Genomic DNA, 26706 nt, shown 5'->3' with positions numbered 1-26706 from the left:
TTTAATTAAGAATGTAATCTAAGTTTAATCTGCTATTTTACTTCCCTCGGGGGACAATCTCGCAGCAATCTATTACCGAACGTCACCGACGGCGACAGAGCCCGCCTGAGTATGTATAGAGTATAGGCGATGAATGAAAAATCGATGTCTACAGATTATTCAACAGGGAGACTCATTACACTATAGACTGTACCTAATGTATATACATAGCGGCTAGATTAACTTACTTCGATAAAAAATTAAACCACAATTGTCCAGTGCAATTACATTTAGATAGTTTCCTTGAGCAAGTAGTCTCATATAACAGTAAATAAAAGCAACAGCTTAAATGGACCACAAATCTTTCAACCTTCAATCTTCCATTCTAAACACGAGTATGTACGTACCTAGTATACTCTGGATCGCCAGGCTGTCCTCATTTATCCTCTCAACGTGAGCCGAGTTAATCTCTATATCGAGGTCATCGTGGCTTCTTCCATATTTGGGTAAATATTTATCTTTTACTATTTCACACAAATTATTGCGGGTAAGGGCGTGATTAAATAAAATACAACACGTTCATATCATAATTTATTTACGCATCACATTTAATTTGATGAATAAAATAAAATATCAATTTACTGTACATTAAAGATCAAAAGATGATTTTGTGCAAAAAATTGACATTATCTTAAGTGAAACACAGCCATTGATTAACGCCTACATTTATATACATTCAGAGTAACTATTACTTGAGGCCAGTCGGGGCGCAGGGGCACAAAGTGTAATTAAATACGAGCTCGAATTCGTTTTTAAAGGAATTAATAGACTACAATATTTTTCGAAGATTAGGCCCAAATGTACTTTTTCTTAATACAATACACAATCTTATATAGTCTCGTAGCATATCTGTATATTTCGTTACTGATCATGGTAAGTACAAATTATAATTAAACAATGTTTTAAAATATACAAATTGCTCAATAACTCAAGGAATATTGAAAACTATACAAAAGTCTTCTGAAAGCTGCAATTTTAATATGATTCATGAGTAGGTATCCACACCTTTTTACATTTCATTTGTTTATATTTGACATAAAAAGAATTAAAATTAATATTAAAAAAACATAATAAATTCAATTGTATCAATGATTTTTTCAGTTTTTAGTAAATCTAGTATATTTTACTGTTCTTTTAGAAGATTTTAGGTAAAGTATGACTTATTTCCTCTGACCTGTGCCATATCGTGTGATCGACTGTTATGGCGGCAGCTGGCGACAGATTTGAATAAAGAAATATATGATGTATTACATAATATATAAATATTACTATTTTTGTTCTTCTTCTTCTTAATGCATTTCTTTTACGGACATTAATATATAATAATCAAACTAGTTGAGGAAAATAAAATAATTTAAATTCACAACATGAGAGCTTAAACTTCTTTAACTCATACCTAAGCAAGTAAACTCTTTGAAAACTATATTCAACGAAATCTTCAGTTAATTAAAATGCAGGATAAAGCTTAGAATTTGAGAGTAAAAGTTAAATTACAATTTAATTATGGTAAATTACATTATTATATCATTTATCTAATAAATTATTTATACACCTATATTTTTAAAATATTTTATTAAGCAACGTTTTGAAATTTACAAAAAAATAATAATTTATACCTACCATATTTTTGATCTATTCATGTATCTATACATTGAATTAAATTCATTTAGTTACGATCTCTAACCCATAAAGGAAAACCTTTACACACCCTTATTAATTATTTTTAGGAATCTTTTGAACTATTTTGGGTTGAGACCATTATTTTATCTACATTTATTCTAATATCACTTAATATATATTTAAACCAAGAGTCATAAGCTCATAGGCTTTGCTATTTGTCTAAAAGTCCAGATCAGAATGATAATAAAGCTTTTATTATCAACGAATGTACCTGCAACAAAGTAATATATGTAAATATTAAATTATTCATAAGCCCCGGACTACAGACTACAAATGTCATGTTTATGGGTTCAACTCCCACTCGGGGGAATTATTTTCTGTTAAAATATAGCGCGTCGTTAAGTTCTGCCTGAGGTTGATTCAATACGAAAATTGGGCGGAAAGTAGGCAGCGGAGTGAGAGAGACACCGATTAAAATTATATTAGAAAAAAAGTATTTTAAAGTATTCCGATTCAAAACAAGTAAGATAAATTTATCTCATAAATATTAAGCCGCCGCTTGAAGCGTGTGTTGTTATATTGCAGAGTATTTTTTTGTGGAAAAAGGACAAGGCAAACGAGCATTCGGGTCACTTAGTAGTGATCATCGCCGCCCACGACCCCGTGCAACCCCAGAGGAGCTACAGGTGCGTTGCCAGCCTTTGAGGTGGTGATAGACGCGCTTTTTGAAGTACCCATATCGTACCGACCTGGAAACACTGCCGCGGGAAGGCCATTCCACAGTTCGGTGGCGCGTGGAAGGAAATTTCTAGGAAACCGCACAGTGCCGCACAGTGGTGGTGTGGATGATATTTAAGTTTGTGACGTGCTGTGCGGTTAGAAAATTCGGCGGCAGGTAACAGGTCAAACGGTTCCTCAGAACACTCACCATGATAAATGTGATAGAGAACGCACAGCGAGGAGACGTCTCTGCGCAGAGCCAAAGTGTCAAGCCAATTTTGTTTGTTCATCATTTATATATATATATTCATCACTACATACCTCCATTAGAAACATATTTCGACAATTCCGTCCGCGAGTACACCGTGACAGTGGCGGCCGCGTCCCTCACCACGGGCGGCTCCACAGGCAGGGTCGCCTCGCAGCGCACGCGCAGCGCCCCGCTCGCGGCCGCCGGCACTGCCACGCGCAACACGCGCCAGGACGCGCGCAGCCCGCCTGCCTGTGGGGCACTTAGCTCGAGACGTTGCCAGGGCTCCGTCTGTAAAATTATATAGTATAAGTACAAAAATATATGAAGGGTGGGTCATCAACCTCTTCTTACATGCTCTCCGGGACATCTTCCTCTAGAATCATCGATATTGTGTTCTCGAAGTTCAACCGAGGTCTTCTCGGCAGCATTCGCTACCGTAACGCAATCGTTATGACATTTAATGTATAGGTTAAATTGCTTAATTACAGCGGACGAGACAGACTTGTGTAGCGGATGTACACCCATAAAGCTTTTTGCCCCTATTTATATAAAGTGAAATTATAAACTACGGCAAAAAAGACTCTAAAAATATTTAAATTGTTTTTTAAAACGTAATAAATTGCTTTATGTCAGTCTTTGTATAAAATTAGATAATATGCAATTGTATCATATTTTTGAATAAATCAATAGTCAAGAACAAAAGCAAAGTACTGCTGGTTGCACTAAATGCAAATTAAATGAATCTACTCTTATTAAATCGGCCATCGCCACTCATTATGCAGTGGAGTGGTTAATGTAGGTATGCAAGTCCATTAGAAACATCAGAGTAATTTACAATGTTAATTTTCTATTTTTCATACTAGCACACAGACTATTTAAAGCATTGTAGAGTGTGTTAAGATTTATGGAAGTGAAACATAATAATAATATATATTTTATTTATTTAAGTGACCAGAGACTCGTTATGGTTAGTAAACAATATTTCTTACAGACTAGGTTAGTTACAATTATAATTATATTTTAAATAAATGTTATAATACACATGAATCATCGCTGCACCGTCCCGTTCGCAACGGAACAGCAATGATTCATGTATATGCAATCCAGTCTACTGGATGTCATGTTTAGTATTTTGTTGGCACTACCCCGCACCCTACGCACCAGAGACCCGCATCTTTTTCTCATGAGGGCGTAAAAACAGTCAACACGCGCTTAAGCGAACATGCCTGAGGCACTGCAGTATCGAGGTAGCCCCAACAGCACCCTGAACGCGTTATTGTACTGAATGCGGAACTTTAATCAAACGAGTGTTTGATTAAATTTATACACTTATAAATGCAACGGTAACGGTAACGTTAACGTATTACTGATTTTTACGATAATAAACGCATTTTATATTCCCTTTACTTGTATATATTAGATTTTACTTTTTTACTTACAAATAACATAAGTACGAATAGTTAAAAAAAAAAGCTTAATAGGTAATATTTCATCATCATATTGACATTGCAAATATATGATTTTTATACCTCACTAGCGGACCCGGACGCGGCTACGCCTGCTTGAAATATAAGAATATAATTTCTATAGAAATATAATTTTAATCTATATGAAATGCTAAAAGTGACTATTATATTTATTTTCATAAGGATGAATATCAAAATGACGCGGTAACGAACGCGGTCGCGTAGCGACGACGGTTGTTATTAACATGGCAGAATAAATTGCATGTCAAATTAGAAAGTATTTTAATATATTAGTATATATGTGTAATGTAATGTTATATAGCCTATAGCACTTCTGAAGAATGCAGCTTTCATACAAAACAAAAACAAAGTAAATCGATCCAGTAGATCCAGAGATCTTAGCGTTCAAACAAACAAACAAACAAACAAACTCTTCCGCGTTATTATATTAGTATAGATTGCACACATTCACACCCACTAGTAATAAGTGATTCTAATCTTTGATCATATTCTAGCTAAGTATATCAGAAAATATAGTTTATATTAATTTTATTCTGTTTGTATAATAAAAAAAAAATCTTTAATCATATGATGTCCCTTTCAATTCACAGTCCACAATAGTGCCGGGAGTCGTATAATAGCGTTCAATTTACTTCGACAATGGCGCTATATCAAGACGTGCCGATATGTCCGTCTGCTTGTGTATGGGGGAGAGACTAAACAACTAAAAATATTACAAAACTAGTATGTGTTGTTAGATCATTTTCTATTGAATAGACAATAACTATATATCTTTTTCAATTGTGCAACATTTAATAACGTTAATTGAAAGATTTACAATAGAAATGCTCATTTCGATGAAATATATTTTATTTTCATATCAACAAGAGTGTAGAACTTTAAGAATATGAGATTAATCCTTCAAGTGTTTAAAAGTATTTGTATAATATAAGAATATACGAAATTGTTATGTAATTTTATAAAAGTAATTGATTTTTTCACATATACTTTGAATTTAATTGATAAATCACCAACCAACTGAAATTATATAATCATCATTGTAACTCTACGTAGCTCATAAGGAGTTATAAAATAGATAAAAGATGCTGATACTTTAATATACTATTTAGAACATAATGGAAGAGCACTTTGTGAAATATATGAAGCATTTTAAAGGCCGTTAGTGAAGATTTAAAGCGGCACGATTGCTAAGTCTTAACAATGAACTCAGTAACGGCGAGCAAAACTAGCTAGAGGTATTGTTAGTCGGGTGTGAGGTACGCGCAATGCTCATGTGTGCAGGAGGAGCTACAAGGACGAGGGCAGAGCATTTTGTAGTTATTGTTATACATCAGTCGGCACCGGTCCGCCAAAAACAGTTACCAACAACAAAAGCTATAGACGTTAATGTCCACTTTCACAAGATAGACATTCTCTTATCTTTTTAAATTGTTATTCATATACAAAATATTATTAACTAGCGGACGCGCGCAGCTTCGCTTGCGTATTTAAGGGTGAATTCTAATAACCCATGAAACATGTGTTCAATGAAATATTTTTAAGAGACTAAACTTCAAATTTTATAAAAATCGGTGGCGATTTAAAGATTTTTCCATACAAACTTTCAACCCCTTATTTGCACCCTTAGGGGGTGAATTCCAGAAAACCATGAAACATATGTTCAATTAAATATTTTTAAGAGTCTAAATATCAAATTTTATAAAAATAGGTGGCGATTTAAGAATTTTCCCATACAAATTTTCAACCCCTTATTTGCACCCTTAGGGGGTGAATTCTAGAAAACCATGAAACATGTGCTTAATTATATACGTTTAAGAGTCTGAATTTCAAATTTTATAAAAATTGGTGACGATTTAAAAAAAACCTATACAAACTTTCAACCCCTTATTTGCACCCTTAGGGGGAGAATTCTAGAAAACGATTAAACACGTGTTCAATTAAATACTTTTAAAAATTTAAATTTTAAATTTTATAAAAATCGGTGCCGATTTTAATTTTTTTCCATACAAACTTTGAACCCCTATTCCACCCCTTTAGAGTTAAAATTTTTCAAAATCCCTTCTTAGTGGATGTCCAGATTATGAAAGTAAACTTTTGTCCAAATTTAACGTTTCTTCCATCAGCGGTTACGGCTGTGCGCGCGTCTTACCTCAGTCAGTGAGGACAAGTCCTTTTATATATATAGATTATTATATATAGAAAATATTTGGAAACATAAAATATGAATGTGCTCAAATCTTCTTGGGTTCGCGTTCCGCTTCAAATTTATTTAAATGAAATCCATTCTTGTTAAAATTGATTCTATAAGGTATAAATATATTTGGTTTGTCATAATATTATGTAATATTAATTAATTGCTATCTGAAAATGCTATTATTAGAAAAATAAAAATAAAGAAGTCATTATCAAAATAGAACATAAAATTAAATTGTCAGGAAAATATTGTTTGAACATTCATCTAACTCAAATACTAAACGAAAAGTTTATAGCATTTTAATATCTCCTTTTGCCCTTCTTTTTATCTCTCAACTTTGTAGACTATGCCTATAAAAGTTTTAGTACAGAAACTTTTTCACATTTTCTACAAGTCAACAAAAGCTTGATTTACTTTTAAACTACTTAGTAGCTAAGCTTAGTGTGTGCATTAAGACATTTCTGTTCATCACTTTTGCCAAAATCTAAAGGCACTTTCATCATTTTGCTTTATTTTACTAGCGGAAAGAAAAAAATCATATTTTTTTGTTTGAATAAGGATCGAACCTACAACTATTGCATTTACAGTCAAACGCTATCCCACTCCTCTACTACAGCCTTAACGAAATAAATGTATTAATTACAATACATTTTAACTAAACTAAACAAAAACAAAATAACAATTTGAAATATAACGAGGAGTGCTGAATGTGCTGAATTATTTAATTCACCGATTCAATCGCCGACTAAGCTCAATCAAAATAACTGATAGTATCTTATCCGATCAAATTGGATTCCGGATTCCACTAGGAAAGCAAGAGGGCAAATAGTTAACATGTCTGTCTGTGGCACCGTAGCTCCTGAATTAATTAACTGATTTGAGTGTGGTTTTTTTAATCGAAAACCTTGTTCATCGCGGTGGTTCTTAACTTTTTATGGAAATCTGATTTGTAGCTTAAGAGTTAGAAGCACACATTATCCTTGCTTCAAAGTTATTTTTATAACTTAAATATTATAAAAATAATATTATCGCATATGTTGTACGTACCTTTGCAATCTCATCGTCTATGTACCAATTAATATCAGAGGGCGGCAGGGAGTAGTCAGAGGAGCAGTTGAGCAGTACCTGCTCGCCGGGCCTCACTAGTTTAGGAGCGCCAAGTATTGTGGGGTCCTTGACCGGCATAGCTGCGAGGGAAATGGACTTCAGTACGAAGATTTACACAAATAAAATATTAAATCCAATGAAGAGTGTTGAGTTCCTTTGGATATCCCACAAATGGTTACCAAAAATTTTACACTTACCAAAAAAAGAACGATAATTATATTGTAATATATTTCCTCTTGCTACCTCTTATTCACTAACAAAACCTTAAGAAAAACAAAAGATCCTAAAGCTCTAATAAAGTTCCGTTGTTCAAATTAGTTGAAGTACAGGATGTTAACTAAACTGTTAAGCTTATTCTGTAAAGGGACTCCACTTACATACACTACTTTATAGCATAGTTCTTAATACTGGGAATGTAAACGTAATTAAAGTGTTAGTTAGGTACGAGCCGTTCTAGTTGGAGTCAAAAGCTTCGGATAACTAATTTACGTTAAAATAGAAGCATTACGTAGAACTAAACAAAGTTCTTGTTGGATTGGGTAATTAATTAATTTTCGCTGAACAACTAGTGTGCAGTTACATATTGACTTCTCGATTTTTTTATATTAATACTATGTTTTTATAAGTGACTGTAGATTCATAAGTAGAAGCTAAAATGAGATAGATTATAATATTAGATTTTTGACAATTATATACTCTAAAACGGGTCACTTAGTATACATACTTTCTCGTTCTAAATATACCTCTTGTTATCTTAACCTATTGTTTTTTAAAAATAAAGAAAGGTACATGAAATATTGAAAGTTATTTATTCTGTTCAATATCAGTCTTGTACTAATAACAACAAACTGTTTCAAACCCTGAGCGCACTCATTCCATATTCCCCAAAATTCTAGTTACTCCATAAACTTCTCTAAAATCCACAATATTCTACAATTTAAACATTTACATATTCATGAAGTAACTGATAAAAGCGGAATTCAACATTCTACTATTAGATATTCAACGTTCGCTACCGCATATTTACGAATGCACTATGTGAATGTTTCAATACCAACGTTCTATATATGTAGCCCAAGATCCCAGAGCCGCCAGACCTACGTCATTTTAGCAAAGTTATGAGGACTATTAGTCTAATGTGTAGTTGAGACAGTATGCCTACTAATTAACTTGAAAGCGGGGCCCTTTCAGAGGTAGCGCCAAATTACGGTATATCTCTGTCTGGGAAGATGATTGAGCCTTCGGATAAGTCTGGGTGCTTATGAGGGATCTTGAAATAGTCCGTAAATGATAGCTTGATAGTTTAACTTCATTTGCCCAAATTTTAAATAACCAATTTTAAATTAATAAGAGTAAAGCCCCGCGTAAATTGACGTAGGTCTGGGGCCCTGGGATCTCAGTCTAATGGTTTTGTAACACATATACGAAACTTTTTATATATTTGGCATATTGGTAGGTATGGAGTGGAAGGGAAGGGCTAAGAAGTTTCTAGAAATTTCTACGTGATTAAAAAAAATATTTCTCATTTTACGTCTTAAAGTCTACGGTTAAAAAAATTGTTTGTCACAATTATCATAATCTTTTAACAATATTATTGTCTCACCAACAACAGTCATATGCTTCGTCTGCCTCGCTATCTGGAACTTGGGCCCCTCTGTGGACACCTCGCACGTGTAGGCAGCTCTCGCGGCGACGGGCGGCGGCATGACGCGCACCGTGCACGAGTCCTCTTGGCAGTCGCCGCCTTGCACCATTATGCCGGTCACATTGAACAGCCGGATTGGGACCTGTGCAGATATTCGTTGTTTAGTTTAACATAGCATCACAATCTGAAAAAATGTATTCTATGAATATTAAGAATAAAGGTCCAGAAGTTTGCAGAATAATGTATGACAACTGAAATTATCTACTATTGAAGGAATTATTATGTAAGGATAGCCTAATGCATGTAGCTCGCGACGTTTTTCTTGTTTCGATTGGAGTGTAGGTCACACAACATATAAATAAATATATATACATTCGACTAAACATAGTAATTTTGAAATCCTAAGCAAACACTTCACATTTACATGTTTAGAAGAAGTTGGATAAAAACAGTATGTATGTAAATATTAGATTTAAGTAGCAAGATTATGTAAGCAGTTTACAATTGAGATTTGAGAGAAACACATGCGATGAAAAGAACAGAAGAAAAGTAATGTTATTAATTTCAATACATTTAATTGCCATTAACTGATTAATTAGCGCGCCGGCCGTGGCTTCGTTCGCTTGTACTATGCATTTATTTATTTTAGGAACTGAATTATGTTCATGTTTTTATTCACGTTCTTCTAATATGTCTACCTATATTCGACTATTAGAGTAAACCACGCAAACATATGTAGCGTGGTTTATAGGTTACACGCATTATAACACTATGAAGTGGCTTTGTTTTATATTTACACTATGTATTGTATAGATAATAGTTTTAAACTATTAAATAATTCAGCTTATTTACAAAAACTATATAAAGTAATAACTTAATTCCTATGATAGTTATTATAATAACCGCAGTGCACTCACATACTCGACGAGACCTCTCCACACGTGACTAGCTCAACTAGTGCGAGTGAAGCAAGCAATGCAAGCAGCTCGTTGCGGACTATACTACTACTATTACTTATAGGTCTCCTTTAAAAACATATGTTTGCTTCCTCGCCGGGGTTTCACGGAATCACACAATATACAAACACAATAAGTCAAAAAGCGAAAATAATGGCAATATTTGTATTTACAAGAATGCGAACCAATGTTTGTAATGTAAAAATGTTTACTTTTGGGACGTTGTTCATTGACCGATATTTTCGGATAATAAATGGTGCGGCGTTGAGTTTCGTCACGTTGTATTTTGTATAGCTTACCAATATAAGAAAGTTTGTTAACATATTTCACATACTAAATAGTTATATCAACATTAATGTTGCTTTAACACATAAACGTCTATCAACGTCTTCAATCTTAATATATCAAAAGTCGGGTTAGTTGAATATTATGGCCATTAAATAGGGATCAAAGCTACCTTCTGTGAGGGTCTGTATCTGAATATCTCGTGCATGTCTCTGTACCACTTGACCGAGTGTAGTCTCTGGTCGTCCATCTGGAAGTGACAGCTGAGCTCAGCCGCGCGCCGAGGGTCCGCGTACAGCGGGACCTTCAGCTGAGTTATTTCATGAGCTGATGTTAATGCTAAAACAAATTATTTAGAAAATATTATTTCTATATATTTATTTATTTTTTTAAATAAATCTGTTAGAAAATACGCCGTAGATCATAGTTTATATTCCGTATATCTTCAAGCTTTTCCAGCATATAAATAGAGAGAACCTGGTGTTACCATTCCGCCTCATTCTTCATACATAATATTAATATGTAATCATGAACCCACATGTACAAAGACATAGTAAGACGCTACACTGCTACTAAAATATTATTATTTTATGTAAATGTAACATTAGCATACTGAACGGTAAACACTTATACTGGTATTGCAAAGCGACGTAGGTACTCGTACTATGAGTGCGTTGTTCTTAGAGAAACATCACATAATTATGTTAAAGTGCCTTCAATATTTACACAAACGTCGCGTCGTCTGAGTGTATTTCAAAAGCTTAAGGTCTGTCATATATAAACTTCAGCTTTACATTTCGATTTACACTGGATCTCTTTTTTTTTACATGTATTCTATAATTGTGTATATTTATATTCTTTACTAGCAGACCCGCGAACTTCGTATCGCCTTACAGTCGATTCTTTTTTTTTAATATGTATTCTACTATTCGGGACACCGGGTCAGCTAGTAAGATAAAAAAATAAAGAAAGTTGATAAGTCAACAATTATATAATATCAAAAAAGAAAACTTAAATCACTTTAAATTCTTGTAATATTCATTAAAAATTACAATAAAAATAACAATTTCCGATATCTTATTATGATACCTACTTATTATATTTTATTTTTACTTATTCTAAATTCAGTTTCATTTTCATTGTAGAACTTTATGGTACCCGTTATTTTTTGTTTGGTTATCTGGCGCGTAAACAAACAGAGCAGATGGTTTTCCAACACGGGAACAGGCAACATACAATAGACCATGCGAGAAACATGAGTTTTCTATATTAATACCACAAACACTTGATAACTGCCCCTGGGATTTGTTTATAGTCATTGCGAAATCAAGCCGTACTGGAAACTGTAGTCTTTTAAGCTCGTATGGTATGTCAGTCGAAATCATTGGGATGCCCCGCATCATCAAAAAGTCTTCTCCTTTATACTTGCCTTTCAATATGATTGCTTCTATTACGTTATTCATTATTTTTTTATCGCTAATCGTGTGCCTTTACAAAGTTTCGCAAAATTACAACTACACATACAAGCTTTAATTGAAGATTCTTCTTCTTCCTGGCATTAATCCCGGCTATTGCCAGGGTCTGCCTTCCTAGTCAAACTACTCCACTTTGCACGATCTTTTGCGTCCTCGGTGGTTAGACCATTGGCTCTCATGTGCTGCATCACGACATCCAACCAGCGCTTCCTTGGGCGTCCGGAAGGTCGCCGGTCGCCCAGGAACTGGTATAGCAAGGCACTTGCGTCCGACATAGTTCTTAGGCCGGCGCGTAACATGGCCAAACCATCTCAAGCGACGCTCTTGGAGCTTATCCGCTACATCACGGACCCCAAGACTACCTAGAATGAATGTGTTGCGTATGCGGTCAGACCGCGTTACGCCGCACATCCACCTCAGCATCTTCATTTCCGTGACGTGAAGCTCCTGAGTGTGCCGAGATAGTGCTGGCCAACATTCGCTGCCGTATAAAAGAACCGGTCCGACGATGCTCTTGTATATCAGCCCCTTGAGCTTGGGCGGTATTCTGCGGTCGCAGACCACACCAGTGACCTCCCGCCATTTGGCCCAGGCAGCGCTTATCCGGCCATGGACATCGTGATCGATGCCTCCAGACTCGTGCATAACGGATCCAAGGTACCTGAACTTCTCCGACTTAACGGCTGGCTCAGGACCTATAAGGATGGTGCTCGAGTCCCGGCTCCCGCAGGCCATGTACTCTGTCTTCGACACATTTAGTTTAAGACCGCCGTTCTCAAGCGTACCCTTCCAGAGGTTCACTTTACGCTCCAGCGTCAGTCGGTTCTCGGCAATGAGTGCTATGTCGTCGGCATACATCATCAGCCATGGAGGCTGGTCCTGGATGTGAGCCGAGACAGTATCGAGCACTACATTGAATAAGAACGGACTAAGAGCCGAGCCCTGGTGAACCCCCACTGTAATCGGGAAGGGTCTAGTGTCGCCAACAGCAGTCCTAACCATAGAAGCGGAATCGTGGTACATGCCCCTGATAATCTCAATATAGGCCTCAGGGATCCCTTTGGATCGCAATGCCCACCAGATACACTGACGAGGCACACAGTCAAAGGCCTTCTGCAGATCTAAAAAGGCCATATGCAGAGCTCTCCTTTTTTCCCTGTATGCCTCCATCAAAGTTCTGAGGGCGAAAATGGCGTCCATGGTGCCCGATCCTGGCTGAAATCCATATTGAGACGCAGAGACAGTACACTCTCGGCGGAGCCTGAGGTCGATCATGCGCTCGAAGAGCTTCATGGTATGACTCATAAGCTTAATGCCCCTATAACTACCACAATCTTGAACACTGCCCCTTCCCTTGTAAATAGGGGTAATAAAGCTAAGCCGCCACTGATGCGGCATCTTACCAGTGTTCAAGATATGGTTAAAAAGGTCAGTAAGCATGAGCACACCAAGAGAGCCCAACGATTTCCACGCTTCGATCGGAATGTCGTCAGGTCCCACCGCTTTTCCGTTCTTCATTCTTATTCCAGAGGATGTCCTGACTAATATCTGTCCGATATTTGTTTGTGGGCATACGGGTACGCGACCCCGGATCCTCGAGCCGCCACTCTTACATCCTCATCCAGTCCGGAAGAATGGTGTCCCCCCCCTTCCCCTCCTCCTTTCCTTAGCTCTCTCCTTCTTCTACCTATCCTACTCCTTCTATTTTACTCTCCCCTCGGTTTTTCTCCACAAAGGGGTGGCTCCAATTAAAAACCGCCAACCGCCACTTAAATGGACCATGAAGATTGTTAGGCGGAAACCCTGGCAAATCAAGTGAGTTTAAAAATTCCGGTAGATAGTTCACGACATTATCTTCATTAGTAGCCGTATCAACTGATTTATATGTCCTCATTACGCCAGGAATTACATCTTGGAAATTGAAAATTTAATTCATTTATATCAGTGTGTTTGGCAGCCAGTAAAGCTCTTCCGTTCAACCAACCATGGAATAAATAATTTTCAGCAACATTTGGAAGCACTTTATGATGAATGAGTTCATCTTTGAATTACGTTAACTGACAAAAACGATCAGGAAAGGTGATGCAGCCAATCAGCGCATCTATAGGAAGTTTGCCATTACCAATATCAATGAGTTAATTAGAGAATATGTCTCCAGATTGATCATTTTGCATCATGACACGAATATTCTCGCTTAAATGTAATACCTTGACATGTTTCTACAATTTGGAGGACTTTAAACATGATTTCAGTTCATCAGCTTGCTTTGAACGTGGAACCACTGGCATTGTTTGGCGAAAATCTCCTGATAATAAAATCCGTAGATCTTTTAAAGTTCTTTCTAAATTCAACTGTCAAATCAAATTAAAGTGTTTAGTAAGTGATATTGTAGATGACATAGCATCTCATAAACAAAATATTTCAATTACCTGCATTTATCATCTTGATTGGGAAATCATAGCCATCTTCAACTTGCCAAAATATAATGGGATATTGCAGTGCATCATATGAGCGATGTGTTTCCTTAATACGTTGTAATCGATTATTTCACGTGACTCCAAATTTTCTCCAATTTCAACAATGGCAACTTCATCGATAGAAGATGCATTAAAACATTGCACTTTTGAAAAATATAATTAGTTAATTGTATACGTGAAATAATTTTTGTAATTGTTCAACTATTGACCTTTTCAGTGAATTGTTATGTGTACAACGTAGGTTGATTTCTTGTGGAGAATTTTTCATAAAATAAATTTGCTAAGACTTGTAGTCGCTATCTGGTACTGGTAACAATAAACCTGCTCTGTGATATATTTGGCCTTGTAACTGTTGAGGGAAAAATGTATTGTAATGCGTATGGGCTATAATAGTTATGATTAACATACATGCAACTGCAGATACTATGACAAAACTTAAAAATTAGCATTAAATTTTCCCGAACTGCTTTTGTTACTCCAAATGAAGTCATTTGAAAGCAGTCGTTGTATTGTTGAATATTTTTTAAGAAGTGTATATGGAATATGCTCCTATTCCTAAAACCAATGAGTACAATGGCTCTGGAGGTGGAAGTTACGGTATCAATTTACACAACACAATCTATTGGCTTTATTTTACAATAACAATTTTTAAATTTCAATTTTTACAATAACCTTACAATATTGGCTAACTGAGTTCATAGGTCCAATAGCAACACAGCTGTAGGCACTGCTGGCATCAATTGATATATATAACAAAAAGGAGCTCGATTCAAATTTGCACCATTATCAGTAGTAGTAAACTATCGTGCTTTACGGGTCTGTCTCAATCGATTTTTTTCACGTTCATTGCAATCTTCACGTTCTGGGCAGTACGATTAGATTCTTCTGCCTAAATTTGTCCACCGCCTTATAGAAGGCATATTTAGTAAGTCACAAATACACAACACTTTATTAATTTTATAAAATTTGTGGCTTTTAGATTTAATAATGTAGATGCACATTTACAACAAAGAGACTTTTACATTTCAAGTGACATTTTACCATAGAAATATTGACAAATATTGACATTAAAAGACTGAGATCCCAGGGCCCCCAGACCTACATAATTTTAGCAAAGCTGAAATCTAATATGTACTTAAGACTGTATGCATACTCTCTAACTTAAAAAAACCTTCAGAGATAGTGCCAACTTAAAGCACACTTCCAGTTACATTAAAATAGAAATTCTCGTTTTTATATATGTTTTAAAGTAAAAAATGTATATTTCACATTCTTTAACGTGTACCTTTACTTCTGCCAAACTTCCTAAAGGTTCTTTAAAATTTAAATATATTATTTACAGACTATTTAAAGATCCCTCATATATAACCAGATCAATCCGATGGCTTCATCATTTGCCCAGAAAGAGATATACCGTTATTTTTTGCTACCTTTTAAAGGATCCTATTTTCAAATTAGTGAGTAAGCATATAATATGTAAGCATATGTCTTAACTACATGTAAGACTAATAGTCCTGGCGACTCTGGGATCTGGAGCTATAATATTTATACGATACTAACGTCAGTCAATTGTTTTGCCTTCCCGGAATCCAGCGACTAACATTTAAACTTTATAGTACGGTATTAAAGTCCAAATTGACTTTTAAGTATTAATACGGATCTTTTGTATGGGAATGTAGAAAAGTGTTGTTTTTATATCTTTTCTGGCAATTTTTTAAAATTTGGATCCAATTTTTTTTTATTTCAACAGAAAATGCTCATCACGCTGAATAACTTTTCCTAAAGCGTTGTATTGATATCTCTTATAGATTAGGCGGGCTGCTAGGGTTTCACATCAGGTATTCGGGCTATCAAAATAAATTATAGCCTATATGTAGGCGAAGACTAATGGCTATGCGACAAAAGAAGTTTCATTTAAATCCGTCCAGTAGTTTTTGCGTTAAAGAGTCACAACAGACAGACAGACAGACAAGAATTCCAAAAATTATATTTTTCTCTTCTATTACTTGTATAAAGTCCCCCGGAAAGGTTTTTTTTAGTTTATATTCAATGTACAGATTTTACCCCCCTTACAGTTTTATTATATATATAGATATAGATTACCGGTCAATTTCCTTCGTGTGTTTTCCATACAACGTGACATTGGCGAAATGAATTGTGCTCAACTGGCACGCTCGAAACGCCATACATCAAGAATTCAGTTCAATTCAATTACATTTCGATTTAAGTTAATATCTTTATATATTTCTCTTAGGGGTTGAGTAAAACGACTCAAGCTACAAAATTAAAATACTTTGTTATGATAAAAAAATCATTTACAAGTGAAAATGAAAATCACACAGCTAATTTTTGCTGTTTCCCGCGCACAGCAGGGTAGGCAGCTCCCCACTTCCCGTCGAGTTCTGGACGCCGCTCTTTGCCTTGACACCAGAGCGAAGAAAAGAAAATATATTATTTCCTCGAGTAGGTATCGAACACATGACCATGGCATATTAAGAAAGTAAAACAAATCTTTGTAAAGGTCAATCGGGGTCGGCCTTGGTGAACATACAGTTAATTAAGTAAGCTTAGTTCGTCACCAAGTAATATTATTTGTAACTTGTGTGATTTATATCACACAAAAAAATAGATCTAATGTTTTCTTTTATCTATGAAATAGTCAAATTGGCCCATCTTTTATAAAACTAAACTAACTAATTCAAAGTGAGGGCAACTGTGTTTTAACTAGACAAGGTTTACTAAAGAAAACGATATTATTTTTAAACCAATAACGTTAATTATATTACTGACTATTGGGTGAAAGAAGATGTTTAAAAAGTTTAATCAATGATTGAAATATTATGCTAAATATACTCGTAAATTAGGTAGATATACTATATAAAAATGGTTTGGTCTTAATAAAATTAGCATATTTTAATAACCACAATAATGAAGTGATATTACTGCTTCCAAAGTTAAGTTACTTTATTCGCAGTTAAGTTACTTTATTCGTTTTGCAGTTTTATGCGAAATATTTTGCAATACTCACTTACTTAATACATATGACTACAAGCATACTATGGAAATAATTCGAACGAATTTTTAGTTAATTCTTGTGAAAATATTCGCATAAAACTATCGCACATAACTTAAAATATGTGAATGTGAAATTTATGCTGATTTTTGTACCTTTTTAAATATTTTTTGTTTATTTATTATCAGTTAGTAAGTACTATTAAATGTGACGGATCAAGGTATTTCAAAGTTATTTGCATACATTTCCAGTCTTGTTACCAGACAGCTCTCTGTGCAACAGCGACCTCTACTCTATGGTTTTACTAATAAACCAGACTTCCATTTACTTTCAGTTTTTAATATTTTATATGTTTACTTGGCAGGAATGTCTCTCTAGATACTCTCTACACATGATGCGATACGAAAAAGTAAACATGAAAGTAAAAAATAAGTATTTAAGTTGGTTCCGTTCTCTAGAAATGTAAATGTCTTATTTATATCAAAAGTACGTACAAGCAAAACTCGATTGTTACATGAAAGCTAGCTTGTTGTAATAAAAAAATATTTTCCGTTGACAAATGTTCTAAACCACAAAAAGGTGGAATTGTCGCCACCGCTGCTTCGCGCCAACGCTTCTTGCTATCGTTAGCTTTCTGAGAATTTTTCACTTCCCATTGTTTAGTCGTTCTTACATATAATATGACGAATGACTTTATAGTTAGTAATTATAATTTATTTTATTAATTAAATATACCTACAGTGTTGCGACAGTGAAATAAATGTAGCATATATCAATTTTAGATAAATAAGTTAATAAATATTATAATCATTTGATTTTTGTTAAGACTATTTAAAGTAAATTTGGTATATTATTATTCTCAACACTGGACTAAACCTATTTTACCTGTTGTGGCGTTCAGAGAGATGACAAAAATATTACGATACATTTAAAAAATATGTTGTATTGCTTCACTGTACTGTACTGTAGTACTGGTTCGACATATGTAGCTCATACTGGAATGAATCACATACCAACACATATGAACGATGTACACTCATCCAACGTTCTAGTTTCTGTGAAACGGAAATGAAAGTACTGCCCCATATAGTTGAAGTTACTCCCTGTGACGCAAACGCAGAGATTTTTCTTTAGCTGCTATGAGACAATGATTTCTTAGTCTACACGTTTTAATAACGACCTGTTTTTGTTAGGAACGTGCACGAGCGAGCCACAATTCGTTGTAATATAAATATTTTTTTTATTTTACTTACATTTGATTTTATTTCACAAAAGCTTATTATTCTACTGTCTATGAAAACACTAGAGAAAAATTACATATATAAAACATATTACTATACAAACATAATAAAAACTAGCAACTGTCACATTCTCATACAAAGATACACAAAATATATTACGAACTAAAACTAAGAAATAGAACCAACATATTAGTAAAACATCCCCAAAGCACACCTCCGTAGCTGTATGTAATTAATTATAACACCGTAGGTACGAAACATTAAATAAAATACCTACTATTAATTGGGCGTAATTAAATTACGTCAACATTTATAATCAACAGTAATTCCTAATCAAATAAAATCTAATAAAAAATATACAAAATAATTCTGTAAACTTGTTTGTAAGAAACGAATCAGATGTGACGTAAGTCTTTTAATAAAGTTATTTCAAAAGGCATTGATGACCTCATCAATGGATTCGCGTTTAACAAATACAATGATTTTGAGTTTTATTTCCCTCTTGGAGGAATAATTTTAATGTTTTGTTTTCTCAGCTCCAATAAGACAAGCCTGGCTTTGGGTGGAAATCAGAGACTGAAGAATGGAGACTCAAGATACTAGGGTTCTCTCTGCCTACCTCTACGGCAAAAGGTGTGAAGCTGAAATATAATATAGGTATATGGATTTATTTTAATAATTTATATTCCTACTAAATTTATTCGAGCTCCCAATAGTCGCATTTATTCAAGCAAGTCTGTACCTATTGCTGGTACATTAGACAATTACTATATCTATATAGAAGTACATAATTACACAAAAATCAAATAGTTTTCATTACTTTAGAAGAAATAGCTGCTATATAATAGAACTTATCGTTCCATTACGAGAAATAGTCAATTCCTATGCGACTTGGTGACCTCGATAGACGTTACATATGTTCAAGCACGCTGACTAGAAAGCGACCGATAGCGTGAAATGCGCATTTATAGTTTGTGCACATTACCACCTTAACCTCAATGTGCTTTCCATTTTAGCACATTTCAAATTATATTATTTTCGATAAAAAGGAGCAATTTTAATTCTAAATTGAATATAATTAACAATAACAATTAAAAAAAGATACTATCACGATTCAGGCGGTCTAGATTTTAGGAGGAAAGTGGAGAATGAAGTGGTTTGACCATATCTGCTCTCTGTATGCCTCTACCCTGTTACTAGAAAAAAAAATCATGAGAGTATCCTACTTCCACGTCATATTACCCCATTGCCATACATGTGCTAGTAACACTGTATTGATGGTCGCAGAGGGCCTTGTCGTTCGTACCAGCGTACTCCCTATATAAGTAACCCAATTTGAAGTTTAAATAGTCACGTGCATTCATATACTCAATTATTAAACTATTTTAGACAACACGAAATTAATTGTAATGGTATTGTAATATTTTTTTATTTATTATTTAATCTTTAGACGGCCAGTGGCGATTAATTAATAAAAAAAAATATTTTTGTTATATATTTTTTTCATCTTCACGGCTTCCGGCACACAGCATGGTAGGCTGAGTTAACCTAGTGTTAAGACACTCCGTTCGCCGCATCTCCGCTGAATACTCAAAACACTGAGTTCAGTGGCAGAACTCAACGCAGTGTTTTGCCTCGACACCAGAGCGGAGAAAGGAAAATATTAAATATTTTATTCCATGAATGGAGATCGAACCCACAACCAGTCACGCACTTGTGCTCCTCCGCCACAAATGGGTTAATAGGTACTTGTTTTAAACATTGTAATCTAGTTCATCATCAATATTTTAAACTTTGTCTCAAATAGTTGCATGTAAAGAGTATATCTTAAAAAGCTCACGAGAAAATTCGCGAATTGTCCAAGTTGTAGATATAAGCTTAATTATTGATGAATGTGTGTCTAGTTGTACTAGACGTAGCGATACCTTAAGAACACAGCGCGGTTATGACGTGACATTACGACTCAGAGAGGGTTAATTGTGAGTATGAAACTGTGAAATGAATGTAGGTGTCGTGTGTTGTTGTCAGTTGTGAGCGAGTGTCATTGTAACTTTACAGCTTAGATAACTTAGTTTTGTATTAAAAGCTCCCAAACTCGGGTTCAACGGTAATGTAATTTGTTTTGTAAGATAAATAGTGGGGATGATGAAATTAATAATTGAGTTCACTAATTGTTTAAGCTATTAATCAGAGATTTCAATATTGGCTTCGTAGTAAGTCGCGCTTTATTGTAAGATACATAATTTATATCATGCTTTTAATTGCAAATAACTTTCTGTTGTTTAAATTTGTCTCAAATTATTTCTTGAAAAGTATTTTAAGTTTCACACTGTACACTTAACTAGGTAAAACTGTACTTAATGTCATCTCAATCAAAATACATGTCAAAATTTTAAATAGAACTTACAATCGCGACGAGGCCGAAGCGTGACGCTAAAAAAAAGAAAAAGATAATCAGAGTTATCATAATCATGCTCTTTCAGTTGTTTATTATAAAAGTACCGACACGAGCCACACAAGCTGCAGCACATAACCAAATATTTCTAACAGTATTTAAATGTATTTTCCTAAAACCATGCGACCTTATCTCAACTTTCCAAGAAGTGAACGGGCATTACAGTCGTCTTACACACAAATCTTCCATCTCTATCTAGAATTCTAGAGCAGTTTGAACTGCGCAGTGAAAATAATCGCAGAAGTAAAGTACAATGGTCGCCTGGCCGAGAGCCAGAAACACAAACACGGTATGGTAGGTTACATCGCGATAGAATTAACAATTTAACCTTTCATCGACAGTTCGTATGTCATAGACAAACAAATAGAATACAATCGACAGATTTTTTTACTTTTCTTACTATTTGTTCATATTTTTAATCGTAATATAACAAATTCTCGTTTGTTTTTAAGTTATCTTATAATCATTAGTATTGTAGTAATGTGTTTATTTCCAACTGTTATATTTTTATTATAAACTAGCGGATATTTTTAAGAGTCTAAATTTCAAATTTTAGAAAAATCGGTGGCGATTTAAAGACTTTTCTATATAAACTTTCAACCCCTTATTGGCACCCTTAGGGTGTTCAATAAAATATTTTTAAGAGTCTGAATTTAGAACTTTATAAAAATCGGTGCCTATTTAATTTTTTTCATACAAACTTTCAACCCCTATTTCACCCCGTTAGGAGTAAAATTCAAAATCTCATGTCCAGATTACGAAAGTATACATCTGTCCAAATCTCATGTTTCTACGCACAGCGATTACGGCTGTGCGTGCGTCAGTGAGGACAAGTCCTTTTATATATATAGATAAACGGATACGACGGAATAGATAACTAGTATATACTTATACAAATATCAATTGTATTAGTAAAACAGTCTTTCAGCTTCATGTTGTATTGCGCACAAAACAGGGTGAGCAAAGGAAACCTAAGTGTTAATATACTCACTCTTCTTCTCGTTCTCCACTTTTCACCGAATTCAGGAGACATTGCGTGTGGAGTGGCGGAACTCAACATTGTGCTTTTGCCTCGACACCAGAGCGAAGAAATGAAAATATTTATATATATTTCATTTCCAGATGGGAGATACATTATTAGTATTGGGCGTATATGACTAACTAGCATACTGTTACTTAAAAGTAGTTAAAAGTAATACAAAATAGTTAAAATAAAAATTCTTTGCTTTGCTTGCATAAATCTTTTAAATTACAACAATTCAAATAAAAGAGACAAAATTCCGTTTTAATATTGACAATTCCATAAAAGTACAATCGAGCTAGTAAAATGTGAGCAAACACCGACCGCCATCAATTTAAATGGCCTCATTTCCATGATGCACCCCAACCGCTCTTAAGAGAAATTGCAATTTAGTTTATTGTTGACAATGTAGTATGAAATATGACGTAGAAATATTACTTAGACTAAGGAAATAGATTTTTAGATTTGACTTTCTTTTGATTTGAGTTACCATAATAGTAAGAGAAACATATGTACGTTGAAGATTTTATTAAATCATAAGAGTCGTGTCTAGTACTAACAGGACATTTTGGCAAAGTAACATAGAATTAAAATTTCGCTGAGTGCAGATAAATTAATTTAGCTTGTTTAATAAAATCTACAAGAAGTTTCCGCTGCGGTTTGAGAACGGTTGCGCAATTAATTTCTTACTTATGTTATCGCAAACCAAGTAATTTTAGTTTAGGAATTGTATCTGCAACGTCAGGTTGGTTTTTTATTTTTTTTATTACATTTCTCTAGCTTTACTTTTACATGTAAATTTGGTGTTCGATTTCGTCTTCTGTATTTTTAGGGTTCCGTACTTTTTAAAGAAAAAAAGGAACCCTTATAAGATCACTCAATTGTCCGTCTGTCTGTCCCCCGGAACGCTTGGAGATACCGGGTTGAAATTCATACCATGCACTCATCATCTAAGGCCCCGTGATTTCGTGATAAAAGAGATTTTTATATTTACTTAGAAAAAATATATGGCTGTTTTTATAACAAAAAATGTGTATTTCGAGACTATGAAGGAAATCAAAATTCATAGGGTACTTCCAGTTGACCTAGAATTATGAAATTTGGCAACTAACATCTACAAATAGTACTTGTTTAAAAAATTGTAAAAAAACTGTACATTAGTAGTTAAACCCTAAAAAATAATATCCTTAAAAGGAGGGCAAAATTTGGTATTAAAGCCAATAAGTTCTAGCTAAGCTAAGCCTGAATTCAGAAAAAGCTCGAGAAAGCTCGAGCCAATTTTTGTACGGAACCCTCGGGGGGTGACCACGATTCGCGCTTATCCGGTTTTTATTTTTTTTACCAGCCGTTTACGCTGTCTCGCATATAAGCAGAGGCTAACACGAGTTAAGACACTCCGTTCCCCATATAATTTTAATCTAGTTTATCTTATTAATAAACTAGCGACCCCCTTGCGGCTTCGCCCGCTTTTACTACTGGATTATTCATATAATGTATGTTTGCAAAGCACTTAAGATAATGTGAAAATTAATTAAACCCTAATGCAACCCGCATTTTCGTAGTTTCAATAAGTATTTTCCAATTGTTTTACACAGCAAGGATTTTTTAGTAGGTACCGTAATTTTAAATCTGTGCTACTAATCTTTTCAAGTAGTTATTAAAATATATTTAAATGACTATTTTTAGATAGTTAAATGACTATTTTTAAACGGAAGAAATTATAAACAAAAGCCTACCTACTAATAACTACTACAAAAAATATATCGCGCTGAAATAATACATTCAACTCTAATTATCCAATACGTGCAAACGCATCTAAATCTTCGTTGCTATAAAGGCAGGCGTGTTTTTTTTTTTGCTTGTGGTTAATGCTGAAGAGGGTATTCTGTCCCTGATGAAAAGCAAGCACTACGTGGCTGCCTGTGAGGAAAATTAAATAGAATGCATCGGCCGGGAATCAAACACGGGCCGCCCGCGTGGCAGGCGAGCATTCTACCACTGAACCACCGATGCGTGTAAGGCAGGCGGGCACGGCGGGCGCATGGCGAGTGGCGAGCCGTTTCGCAGCAAGGATTTTTTGATATTGTAACAACTTCTAAAGTACTTATTAAAATGAAAAACAGTAAAAGACAGTTTTGATCTACATTAAATGGCCAACGTAACTAATATACTTATTTATATTCTGAGAGTAAGGGATAAGTGAAACTTGAGTCGATACTGCTGAAGTGTCAACGACGTGATGTGTCAACAATTAAATGCGTTTTTCTCTTAAACTATTCGCAATTTCGAAATTGTGTAAAAGCAAATTTTATCTTCGTTTAACGTAGAAAATTAATAAAGTATTTTAAAGGATAAGGATTAATACTATTATGGAAAAATATCCCTCACAATAAAAAATATATTGAAATTATTATTTTTAGACAGAAATATGATCACTACACGTTATCCTTAAAAGATAAAAATATGCTCTCGCGGACTTTTTTGTAGATCTTATTAAGAGGAACAATACTCCAGTACATTTTTTTCATGTAGTACTTACCATTAAAGCAGCGCATGCGCGAAAGTGTCTCAGCGGGTAGGACTTTATTCATATTTTTCGTATTTATGTTAATTTACATAAGAATGTACAAATAATAAACTATATATAAACCTTCTACGAAAAATACTCGACCTAATGGTGAAAACCGCAATAAAATCCGTTGGGTGGTTTAGAAGAAGAAGAGTTAGAAACAACAGACAGACACGAAAAGCGACTTTGTTTTATAAGATATAGGATAATAAAGTGGCGGAACTCCGCGCTGTGTCTTGACTTGACATAGTAAATTTATGATATATCCTGTTAGTTACTTTGAGAGTTAATAACTAATAATATTTATTATTTGAGTGTTAAGTTAATTCTTTAAAAAATATTAAGTATTTAATAAAAGTTATAAATAGTTATGAAACTTTAATAAGGTACTAAAATATGAATGAACTAAATTAAAATAAACAATTGTTAAAATAATTGCTCCGTAAGTATGGTAAGTACAGATTAACCTTAATCCTTACTTGCTAAAATAATATACATTATAATATAATATTACTATTTAAAACTTTTGCAAATAAAATATCATTATAATTTTATCGTTCTGTTATTATAGAGAATTAAAGGTTTATTTTCATTTTTTTAGCATCATTCTGTATTCACTTAGCAAGGCAGAAGGAAGCTAGGAACCTAATATTAATAGAGTTACTATGTTAAACAAGAAAGAATTAAATTAAGTCGTACCTATCAAGAGACTTTTTTCAACTACAAGTTTCATTAGGTGTTAGTGTCACACTCGTCATAACCAAAATAATGTAGATAAGTTTGTCAAGTTGAAGATTTGATTTCTCTTGACGTCAATAGTTACACTTAAACTAAAAGGATATAATTTAAAAAACTTTTTTGATATATACAATTATTATTATTATGATACATTTGTTAAAATTTATTTCAGTTTCGTAATTTTCCCCTTTTTTACTGATTCATTTTATTATAGGTGTCTGTATTAATTAAAAGCTATGCCCAAAAATAGTTTCACGTAAAATATATAAGCAAAATATAAATCTTTTCTTTTTGTACTCTATCTTGATACTTACCGCAAAGCGCTACCAGTGTTACAACCTTCATTGTCACGTTTAAGAGAACTGTACTCTTTAGATAATATGTACGATACATATTGCACCTCACAAGCACGTCTGTCAAACCAATGACATATTCACAAAAATAAAATCACAGGTAATAGTTTTCTTTTCTTCATTTTAAACATCACATACACATTAAAAATATACCATCAATTTAATTAAAGAATTTTTCAAAATTAGTATTTTAGGTTAAAGCTTGCAATAATTATATATGTTGTTGACAATCGCGTTGTTTACGAGTCACCGGATGCGTCCGTATTCCGTTACAGAGTGGCGAGGAGTCGTGCTCCTCCCTCTGGGGCCGCTCGCCGAGTGTCCTTGGTTGTCCCGCTAGGTGGTAGGGTAACGTCATGCGCGGTGCGATCTCTACAAAAGGACGTTCAAGTTTATAAACTTTGTCAATTAATGAAATGGGAACATTAAGAACGTGAAAATGAAAGTGAAAAGTTTCAAATAAAAACGTTTTTGTTTGTAGTAAGCTATTTGAACTTATATAAAATACAAAGCTATTACATAATGTCAGTTTCAATACAGAACATTAACTAGTTCGCGGAGTAGCGGTTGCATCCGGTGGCTGATAAAGCGACCCAACAAGCAGACATCTCGTCGGAGGCTGGCAGTGACGCGTCAGTAAGTACATTATAAACTAGCGATATAAGTTAAATGGCTGGAAGCTAATTCACGAACCCTTGCCTCCTTACTCCGACGGTAATAATTTACGTAACTCATAATCTAGTATATCTAACATGTCTCCCTAGTCACGTTAAATTCGTACATATTAACCGATGTTACTAAATCTTTTTAGCTATTAAAAAGGAATCACTCAATTTTGTATCAAATCGCGATTCCTGATCGTTTTTTTAAATAAGTTAATGATGAAATCTATAAAATAAGACAGTCATAATGGTATAACAAAGTAAAATAAATATTTATAATTAAAATTACGTATAATATAGAAATACAACAAAATGATCATTTTTCAAAAAATGTTGTTTTAATACACCCCCGAAACAACAGTTGATACAATCGAGGGTGTTGAACTTTGACAGGGG

At 34.2% G+C, this 26706-nt stretch overlaps 1 protein-coding gene across 1 annotated transcript; it reads right to left on the bottom strand.

The window, feature by feature from the left end:
* Window positions 1-1592: 1592 nt before the first annotated feature.
* LOC146531704 (uncharacterized) lies at window positions 1593-25785 on the bottom strand. Its single transcript, XM_085198435.1, has 6 exons — window positions 25610-25785; window positions 10479-10645; window positions 9024-9207; window positions 7361-7500; window positions 2701-2920; window positions 1593-1930 (listed from the first exon to the last, which is right to left on the bottom strand). Exons 1-6 carry the CDS (start codon window positions 25686-25688, stop codon window positions 1851-1853), a joined length of 870 nt encoding a protein of 289 aa, XP_085054561.1. The 5' UTR covers window positions 25689-25785; the 3' UTR covers window positions 1593-1850.
* Window positions 25786-26706: the final 921 nt, after the last annotated feature.

Source organism: Heliconius melpomene, chromosome 15 (assembly GCF_056956725.1).
Source record: "Heliconius melpomene rosina isolate 202511_hmr_F chromosome 15, ASM5695672v1, whole genome shotgun sequence".
Taxonomy (NCBI): Eukaryota; Metazoa; Arthropoda; class Insecta; order Lepidoptera; family Nymphalidae; genus Heliconius; species Heliconius melpomene.
Note: the sequence above shows the minus strand (reverse complement) of the source record. Positions and strands in the feature narration are given on the sequence as shown.

Bases quoted from the DNA above. Each gene is read 5' to 3' on its own strand.
- LOC146531704 (XM_085198435.1), bottom strand. From the start codon at position 25,688: ATGTATCGTACATATTATCTAAAGAGTACAGTTCTCTTAAACGTGACA. The intron at 10,646-25,609 runs GTAAGTATCAAG...AATTTGTTTTAG, and splicing joins AACACTGGTAGCGCTTTGCG to CATTAACATCAGCTCATGAA. The intron at 7,501-9,023 runs GTGAGACAATAA...TTTCCCTCGCAG, and splicing joins GAAGCATATGACTGTTGTTG to CTATGCCGGTCAAGGACCCC.